Below are 9,742 nucleotides of genomic sequence, written 5' to 3'. Positions count from 1 at the left end.
GCAAGGCTTCTTGAGTAGCTTGCTTCTGAAGTAAGATTTCAGTGGTGATCACAAGCTTGAGAACAAGAAGACAGGGTTCTTTCGTGCATCTTTAGTTAGTAGATTTAGTAAAGTAAAGCTGTTTTATGAAGTGATATGTGGCTTTGTTCTGGGCCTCTGGGATCATGAAAGTGAAGCTGCAGAGCCTGGCTCTGACAGCCTGTTGTTAGGTATGCACGACAGGCAGAGCTTTCCCACATTGAGCTACCTGTTTCCTCCCCTGCTGGTGGGAGAACAAAGCACATTGAAAGGATGGACCCAGGGCTCCCTTCGCTCCTTGACCCGCCAGCTCGCCAGCTCGCAGGCAGAGATTTCTACACTCCTATCTCCTTCCCCACCTCCCAACACATCTCATAGATGTCAGCCTGGCATCATCGCCAGGGCTTGCACAGCTTCTAAGTGCTCGAACTGAATCCTCACCGGACCCCATTAGGCAGATACTATTCCTCCATATTTCACAAGAGGGAAGCTCCGGGAAGCCATATGAACAGCTCCAAATCACACAGCTAATATGTATCTGAGCTGGATTTTGACCTAAAACTAAGACTCTGGTACCAAAGCCTCGATGCCTTTTCCAGATCAGAAACTGAGGCTCCCAGGAGCTCCTGGGAAACAAAGGGCAAATGGCTTTGCATGTGATTACACACTATGTTCATGAGTGCTACTGATGATGTGAACACTGCGTGTTCTTCCCCAGCCCCGCTACTTTTATCCCCAGCTAAAAGCTCCAGAAGGAGGCGCCATGATCATCCCACAGATCTGGCTTCCAGGGCCTCATCTCCTGACTCCCCCAGGGAAGCCCACAGCCACCTCTCCCTCAGTATTTTGGCCATCCCCGAAATAAGAAGTGCTTTAAGTCCTAGAGACAATGAAGGGCTGGGGGTGAGCCCACCATCCTACCTTCCTCATGGACCCATGGCCTTGAGCTGACTGGCCTGGCCTAGCCAAGACACACCTCTTTTGGCCTTGGCAGGCTTTAGGTGAGGCCTTTCTCAGTTAATGGGAAGCCCCCTTTCCAGGAAGTCAGGAGAAGCCACAGTCATTACTAATGGAGCTGAGGCACAGAACAGGCCAAAAGTTATGAAGACTGGGGAGAGAAGAGCCCCTCCTGGTATACAGAAGCACACCCTACCCAACCACCCACAGAACTTGTCACTTTGACATTGAGGCGGCACAAATAAAAACCCAGATCACAGGAAACAGGTGACTACATTTTAATAAATCAAAGTCTGGAATCCTAAGCTTGAAACAATTCCTTAGAAAACTCCAGGAAAGACAGTCATCTGAGTGCAGATTCACTGATCCCCACCGATATTTTTAGGTGTGCTGAGATTCCATGTTTGTGGAGGGCAGGGGTACAGAGCAGGGCAAACTAAACCCCTAAGATACGAGACAATTGAAGGCTGCATGAATTAATGGGAACTTTTCAAATGAAACTCCACGTTGCTACAAAGTGTTTGGTTCTGATCTGCCGTCACAATACCCTGAAATAGAGAAAACAGTCATTGATGACAGGAAGACAGACCCAATGGTAAATGTACGCAGTGAATATTATGATGGCCTTAGGGCTTGGCTGTATTCAAATGTTTCTTGTAAGGTCACAGCTAGATGTGACTGTGATTCATCCCCACCCACAAGGCTCTTCCTGAAACCCTTTGATTTTCTCTTGTGGGTGAGAGAGGGGCCAAGAGCATAGGAACTGCTGTATGGAAGTTTTCCTTTAATTGGTCTTAAATTTGCCTCACTGCATTTTGAAGGATCGGGCGCATGTCCTCCTATTTCAGGAAGTGGGGACCAAATCAGCCTGACCTCAGCCACTGTGTGGGTGGTTTTATAGAAACCATGTTCTATAAACCATGAACTATGTATGGTTCTATGAACTATGAACTATGTTCACCATGTTCACCATGTCCTGTGTCCTGTGTCACCAAGTGGTGCCACGGGGGGCTTTGGGGTGGGAGATCTTCAATAATCTGTGTAATCTTTCTTAGTCTGCATTTTCTCATTAGTAGAATGTAGATAATGCGAATCTGTACTCTATAAGGTTCTCTGAGGGTTACGTGGGGGTTAATACAGGTAAATGGTGCAGTGTGGGTCCTGGCTGAGGTGACATCCTCCCCCGGCCCTACATGTAGGCTCCTCCCAGGATAAAGCATCAAAATCTTATTTTTTAATGTTTTTTGGTTTGGGTACATATCTATCTGTTTGGTGTTGTGTGGGCTGGCTAGTCAGATGACCAACAGAAAAGTTCAGTTTTGTTCTTTTTCTACATTTTAGCATTACCCTATTTGGATTTTGAAACTCAGTTTCCCGTGGGAGTGGGTGTCATTTCAAAATAGACTGACTGCACACTTTCCTCCAGAACATTATCGGTTTTTAAATCAAGATCAGACAAAGGTAACATCTATAAAAAGATTCGATGGCTGTTCCAGGGAATCTCAAAAAACACAAGTGAGGAAAACTAGCTAGGCAATTTCACAGTTGTTTAGTTCCATATGAGAAAAAGAGCATTTGTTGAAATGTTGTGATCTGAACTTGTTATGGTGATGTATCTCTTTACCTTTTTACACCAATGGTCACATTTGCTGCCCCACCCCTCACTGGGGCCACTGAATCCTTAAATAATATGAATGCAGTCAAATGGTTTTGGGGGCAGTGTAGCCAGGGACAAAATCATGTGACCACAGACTGAGCCTAGGGGAGCAGATAAAAAGGAAGAGCCTTTTCTCTGCAGCTTTACTTCATTGAAAGTGCCAGGTTTTGAAAAGGGGCTTTTTTTCCCCCCTCACCCCTTCTGAAACAGCCCCACAAAAGATCTGGTCAAGAAGGACCCAGCTGGGTCCCCTGGGGCTTCTCAGACTCCCTGTTTTTTCTCGCATGCAGATGAAATGCATCTCACTGGCAGGTGGGCCCAAATGCATGGCACACCGACCTCTCCAGGAGAGCTGGGGCACCCTACTCCCACCCACCCACTCACCATTGTGAACGATCAGCCTGTACTGCCTGGCCAGGCACAGCTCCTCCTGCCTCTGCCTCACGATCTTTTGTGCCTCCAGGGGAAGGCCATTGGGGTCACGGGAAAACACGAAGGAGTAGCTGTCAGCACAGGTGCCATCGAGGTTCAGGAGGCGGCAGGAATACTGCACGGCATAGGTGTCATAGTCCGTGTCGATGATCCAGTGGTCATCATCTGCAAACGAGAAAGCCACAGAGTCAATGCCTCTCCCTCAGCGGGCTCAGGTGCCAGGGAAATACCAGGCTCAAGAAACCGGTGACTTCCCGAAACTGGTTTCATTTCTCCAGGAAGCAGGAGACTGCCGAGAATTCTGAAGGCGTTCATTCGATTGGGAGAATAAGTAAGGACGTTGTTCTCCTTTATAGAAAAGAACCCTGGAGTCGAGAGGTGATTAGTGGGGGGAAGACCTTGTTCCCTTCAATGATAATCTCTCACCCCGACAACAAATGTGATAGTATCTATCCAAAGAACAACTGGGAATGTGAGCCCATCGAAACCATCAAATAGACCGTTTACTGTTGTCTGCTCCACCTATTCTCCAACAATATCTGTGCTTTTGTGGCTGACATCTGATGGCCGCCAGCTTATGTCTTACTGCCCTGCTGCCCCCTGATCCCCTGGAGGACATCACTCTGATGATCTGCTTCACGGCTCTCCTGCTCCATCTTAATTCTGGCTTAGAAGCCAGAACCTGACTCACTTCTCCACCCTGGCAAAAGAGTAGTTTTTGCATTGAGGGTACACATATTCTTTCTTAGAGCTTGTGCTTTTCAGATCTCCCCTGCTAGAGGCAGAGCTGAGCCCTTGAAGAATCCAGATTTCATTTATTCCTTATGTTGGGAGGTAAGCCAGGAAGAAGTATACACAAAGGTGGAATAAATGTCAGCAAAGGCAGAATAAGAAATAACATTAATAAGAATGTATGTTTGAGGGATTTGCCCTGGAGAAACCTCCAGGTTTCTCCAAATACCTCATACTTGGTAAAAAGTGCCACATCTCTACTTAATTGAACATTCTCATTGACATGGAACCATGGTTAGGACTTTCTGAGCACTTAACTATGTATCAACCACCGTGTAGGCAGTTCCCATGCTTTCTCAATCATTCCTCATGTCTACCCAGAAGTGCACACTGTTATTTCTATTTTACAGATGAGGAAACTGAGGCACAGGAAAACTATAGAATTTATCCAAGATCACAAAGAGCAGGACAGAACCAGAGCCCACGTGCATAATGGCTACACCACACTGTCTCCACGCAGTAAGTTGAGAGCGGGGACAAGAAACAAAGAGACAAAAAGCCTCTGTGTCTCTATCTCACCCTCAGACCACGAAGCAGGTGATGGTCTCTGTTCTATGTTGGTTCCAGGCAGGAGAAATGCAGAGGAACCCGGGCCCCCCAGGATCAGAGAGCATAAGGGAGGCCTCTTCTGCCCACCCTAAGTCACCTCTTGGATCTGAGAACCCCTGGAGGACCATCCGAGGAGGGGTTCAGCTGCAGGGGACTGGGTACTGGAGGCTCCAGCTCAGCTCCCTCCAAGCTCTCCAGGAGAAAGAATGAGCCACCACTACCCCTCCCAGGCTTTCCCACAGGAGAGTGTCAGAGGCCAGAGCTGGGGGTGCCCAGACGCACGACTGCTCAGTTATTCATCAGACAGGCCAGGAACAGAGGCCCTGAGACCGCCTGCTGGCCTCACCCTAACCACAGGCTCCCCTCACAGACTCCTGAGCCTCTGTGCAGAGAGTCCTCCTCCTCTGCAAATGAAGTCATTCCTTCCCTGGTGGTGGGGCTCAGTGTGCCTGTTGGAGACACCCCAGCCGTCTTACCCTCAGACACCCATGCACTCTTTGAAATGTTACCCTGATTCATGATCAAGGCAGCGATTAGCTCAGCAAATCTGCAGCTTAATTGTATTTTTCCAAGATTGTTGCCAGAAGTGAATTCTGACATAAGAACTAAGTAATTCTCAATGCCTGGTTTTAAGAAAATTGGCTACCACTCTTGACTTTAAAAGAAAGGCCTAACTTGGTTTGGTTTATCTCCAGGCTCTTTTTTAGCTAAATAGTTCAAAGCCGATGAAAAATTTAAATCCTAAGAAACTTTACTAGACTTTCCCTCCTGAGATGTGAGATGGACTGCTCGCGCGTCACTCAAAAGAATGAACTTGGTCCTCCGAACTCCAGATTCTTTGTATTAAATTATCGAGAGCAGTCTCTCCAGCTTCATTGTGCAGAAGGAGCATACCGAAGGACCACAGTAAACCTGCAGACTCTGGGGCCCCACCCCAAGAATTTCTGATTCAGTAAGTCTAGGTTTGAGCTCTTAATCTACACTTAGGAAGCAACCAGCTGATCTAGATGTAGGTGGTCCAAGGAAGAAACTGAGGTAGACAATCAGGCCTGCATTATTTAGCCCCTTTAGCAGAGGGGCGGACCTCATCTGGAAGACAAAGGAGAATTTTTGTCCAAGACTTTCAGAGAGGCCCAAAATGATGATGACCAAAGCTAATATTTTCATGAGCGCTTATTATCCATCAGGCTAAGCATTTTTCATGAGTTACCTTAAGTTGTCCTCCCAACAATCTTATGAAATAGCGACTATTCTTTATCCCCATTTCACAGTTAAGGAAATCAAAGTTCAGGGAGGCCAGTCAATGGTGAAACCTGTATTCAACCAAGATTGGTTGATGGTGGCATTCCTTAACCCCTGAGACGTCCTGTTTGCTGCTGGCAGAGCTGGGGCAGAAGGAGGCCAGGACAGAGCACGCCCAAAGCTGGGGCAGCAAGCCATGTCGGAGTCGGCTGACATTGCAATGGAATATTCAGCTGTAGAAATTTATTACACCTCATTTTAAAAGAATATAACAACAAATAGAGTATTTGTTTCTGAGTTATTTTCTCTGCAATAAGCAGACCTCGCTTTAAACACATATGCTTGGTAAAATGCAGCAGATGTAGAAGGGGAGAGGCCACTCTCCAAGGCCTCAGACCCTCCTGATCAAGTCAGGGTTTAATGCCAGACCAAGATCAAGGAAGAAAGAAATCGGCACAAGGAAAGAATGCAGAGTTTGTAGAAGCCCCACCCGCCCAATCGCCAAAGCAGGTAAGACACAGGGAGGTAGAAGCCCCAGATCATCCAGGCTGTGGGCTACTTAGAATATGGAGGGATAGAGGGACGGCTCATGCCCTTTCTCCTGGCCTGGGCAAAGAGGTGTCACTAAGTGACACTAAGTAGCCAGGTGGCCCTGGGCTAGTCATTTCTCTAAGAGAGACGTGAGTTTCTTCACCTGTAGAATGAACTGATGGACTCTGCGGGACCTCTCAGCCTGTGCCCAGAAGATAAAATATGATTTCGTGCTGGGAGAAGACAAAGCACTAATAATATACACTCACACAGGACGCATGTCCTGGGCCTGCTCTTTCTGTGGGGTAACTCACTGCATCCACACAAGACAACCCCATGGGGCAGGTGCTCTGATCACCTCCTTTGCAGAGGAGGAGACTGAGGCACAGAGAGGATAAGGAACACACCCAAGTTCCCACAGGGAGTAGGTCGGGTTAGGATCTGAACTCAGGCATTCTGACCTGAGCCCTGCATGCTCGGCCACAGGCCACCGCACAGCACTGCTTCTTCCTGAAAGGGGACCTCCCGGGGAATTTAATTCTGAGCCTTCCGTATTGCATTCACCCCACTGAATACCTGCAGCCATCATTCTCAGGATTTCAAAAGTTTGGGTTTTTTTTCCCCCCTCCGATTGAACTCCTGGCTAGAATCTCAATCTATCAGACGTAAAAGCAAAACTAATCTGGTTTGGTAAGGCGAGGAAGAGACAAGAGGCAAACCCCACTTCCTCATGGGGTGCCCTCCCACCCTTCCTGAATGCACTACCCACAGAACCCAAGTCCTCTCAGGAGTGCATCTCAAAATGCAACAGAGCATTGTTTGTTTACATTTACTAAAAATTAGTAATCTTGTACCTCCAGTATTGATTTTTGTAACTCATTATCAGAAGGACGTATCTTTCACAGCAAATGAATCATTCTAGCAAGTCTTGCCACATTATTTGAAATATTTTTTGCTACTTACCTGGGAGGTAGAACCCCTGGCATACAAACTTGTATGACCATGGGCAAATCTCTACTTTCTTTTGATCTCAGTTTGTAGGGTTAACTCTCCATCTTTAGGATCCCAGGATAGATTCCCCACCTCCTCCCCGGCCTGCATTGTCCTCTGGGTACCAAAGAGATTTCCAGATTTGAAATGTAAGAGAAATGGAATAAAAGTACAAAGGGCATGTACATGCTGTGGTTCTTATAATCAGCCCAATTTTTAGGATGCTTTTCTGAGAATCTTCAACACCCTGCCCCCATCTGAGTTTCAGTGGTTGGAAGAAGGGAAGAGGTCAGGGCCTCTGACCTTAGCCCAGAATGCTATGTAGCTGGGCTGGCTCAGTATCTCAGCCTTTGCAGGTAGGGCACCTGGGAGTGAGCCAACCCTATGCACAAATGCTCCCTACATCCCACGATGAGGGTCTCCCAGCCTCTGCTGGGGTCCCCAAGTAATCAAGCTGTCCCAGGGATTCAGCCCAGTGAAATGGAGGAAATATAAGACCAGGCTGTGAGTGGTGATGTGGGATGGGTCTTGGAGAGGTGGGAAGTCTGAGCATGAAGGGTACATGCCTTGGCACAGTGGCTGCACAGGAAAATGGCAGAAGGAGGTCACCTGACAAGCCCAAAGGTCCTTTTGAGCTTGGGCCAGGTTTTTAGAGCTGAAGGTGAAAGGGGGGAGGGGTGGTCACTAGTCCCAACCTCACTTCCCTAACCTCAGGCCTTGCTCAGAATTCCCACCACATAGAGGCGGTTCTTTCCAAGGGTGCCGCTGGAGAAGAAACCCTGCAATTTGGTCAGGTATGACCCCCTCCCTCCCCTGAGATGGTTCCACTGAACTGACTACTCACTTCCTTTCTGGAGGAAGGACGCTACGCCCCAATACTTCATCTTGAATTTAGCAGGGTCCTCGGTGTCTGTGAAGGTGCCAACCATGTCTGCACACACGTCCCAGTTACTGCAAAAGCCAAGGAGATCCTGAGCCAGGCCGGCATCGGGCTTCCTCCCTCCAGCGCACCCTGATGCTCCCCTCCCTCCCCAGTCTGGGTCTGGAGCTCAGCGGGGGGTGGGGGGGTGGGGGCGTTGGGGGGCAGAGGGGGCTCTGACTTCAAAAGCCGGACTCGGCCCTTGGCCGTGGCGCTCATCCGGCCATTCTCATCCACCGAGAACTCAGCGACGATGTTGTCCTGCAGAAAGAGGCCCTCGGGGTCCTTCTTGGCCATGGCGTACCAGGTCCCGGCGAACTGCGAGGGAGGGGAGCGAAGGGGGTGAGCGTGGGGTTGTGGCCGGGCGAGCTCGGTCCGCCGCCTGCAAGGGGGATCGCGCGGGGGGCGGGGGGCCGGGACCGCGGCCACGGGGCCGCCCGGCGGATACCTACGCGAGCCTTGTCGAAGTTCTTCTTGACTTGGAAGTTGCTCACTCGGCAGTCGCTCTCCGCCCGGGCGCTGCCCAGCGCCGCCAGCAGCACGAGCGCCCACACCCACTCCATCGTGCCCGGGAGTCCGCCCTGCGGGGACCGCGCCGTGAGCGCCCGCCCCGCGCCCCGGGCCCCGCGCCCCCGGCCCCGCGCCCCCGCGCCCGCCCCGCGCCCCCGGCCCGGCCCTGCCCGCCCCCGGCCCTGCGCGCCCCGCGCCCGCCGCCCTCCGCCCGCCCCGCGCCCTCCGCCCGCCCCGCGCCCTCCGCCCGCCTCGCGCCCTCCGCCCGCCTCGCGCCCCGCGCCCCCGGCCCGGCCCTGCGCGCCCCCGGCCCTGCCCGCCCCGCGCCCGCCGCCCTCCGCCCGCCCCGCCGCCGCTCACCACCGGAGCTGCGCGCAAGCCTGGCCGCGGTGCGGGGCGCGCGTGGAGCCAGGGAAGGCGGCGATCCGCCGGGGCCGCCGGGCCGGCCGCTTTATAGCCGGGGCGGGAGGGGGTCTCGCTTTCGTAACGGCCGGGGTGAAAGACCGAGGGGAGGCGCCGGCCGGCGGCCAGCACTTGCATAACGCGCCCTGACTCACCGCCCGCCGCCCGCCGCCCGCCGCCCCGGCGCAGGGAGGGTCCCTGGCGGCAGCCGCGCCTCCGGGGCCGCGGCGGGCGGTGGAGCTGCCGCGCGGGGTGGCCTCGGCCGAGCCCGGCTCCCCACGGCGGCGAGCCGCGGGAACCAGCCCTGGCCCGGTCACCCGGCGCTCGTGCCAGCGGCCGCCGGCTGCGGCCCGGGGTGGCCTCGGGTCCCCGCGGCTCCGGCCCAGGCGCGAGGCGGCCTGGCGCGAAGCCGTGGCCTCCCGGGGACGCAGGACCGCGCTGCTGGCCTCGGAGGGCGTCGTGCAGGGCTTTGGGAATGTTTCGGCCAAGTCGTTCTTCACTTTATAAAGGATGTATTTTACTCTCCTTCGGGAGAGTTGTACCTTCTGGGTAAATATTTTTTCTTTAGTTTCAACATCTTTAGAAGCATTAAAACCCTCCCTGTTAAACATTCTCCATAACCCCTAATCGGGCAGGGAATACTCTAGCCCCCTCCGTGGCCCCCTCTTAGTCTGTGGCGCTTCGCTCAAACCACTTGGAAGCACGTCTGCCGATTGTTTATGATGCAATTTTCTTTCAAAGCC

At 52.1% G+C, this 9,742-nt stretch overlaps 1 protein-coding gene across 1 annotated transcript; it reads right to left on the bottom strand.

The window, feature by feature from the left end:
• Positions 1–1,237: 1,237 nt before the first annotated feature.
• RBP4 (retinol binding protein 4) lies at positions 1,238–9,116 on the bottom strand. Its single transcript, XM_072806019.1, has 6 exons — positions 8,958–9,116; positions 8,540–8,668; positions 8,269–8,405; positions 8,013–8,119; positions 3,017–3,229; positions 1,238–1,523 (listed from the first exon to the last, which is right to left on the bottom strand). The coding sequence occupies exons 2-6, from the start codon at positions 8,648–8,650 to the stop codon at positions 1,486–1,488; spliced, it is 606 nt and encodes a 201-aa protein (XP_072662120.1). The 5' UTR covers positions 8,651–8,668; positions 8,958–9,116; the 3' UTR covers positions 1,238–1,485.
• Between the last annotated feature and the right edge of the window lie 626 nt (positions 9,117–9,742).

The sequence above is a fragment of the Canis lupus genome, chromosome 29, assembly GCF_048164855.1.
Source record: "Canis lupus baileyi chromosome 29, mCanLup2.hap1, whole genome shotgun sequence".
In the NCBI taxonomy this organism is placed as follows: Eukaryota; Metazoa; Chordata; class Mammalia; order Carnivora; family Canidae; genus Canis; species Canis lupus.
Note: the sequence above shows the minus strand (reverse complement) of the source record. Positions and strands in the feature narration are given on the sequence as shown.

Excerpts from the sequence above, each read along its gene's own strand:
- RBP4 (XM_072806019.1), bottom strand. The coding sequence starts at position 8,650 with ATGGAGTGGGTGTGGGCGCTCGTGCTGCTGGCGGCGCTGGGCAGCGCC. Across the intron at positions 8,120-8,268 it reads GGCCGAGTCCGGCTTTTGAA|TAACTGGGACGTGTGTGCAG; the intron begins GTCAGAGCCCCC and ends TGGCTTTTGCAG. Across the intron at positions 1,524-3,016 it reads CAGGCTGATCGTTCACAATG|GGTATTGTGACGGCAGATCA; the intron begins GTGAGTGGGTGG and ends TCTCTATTTCAG.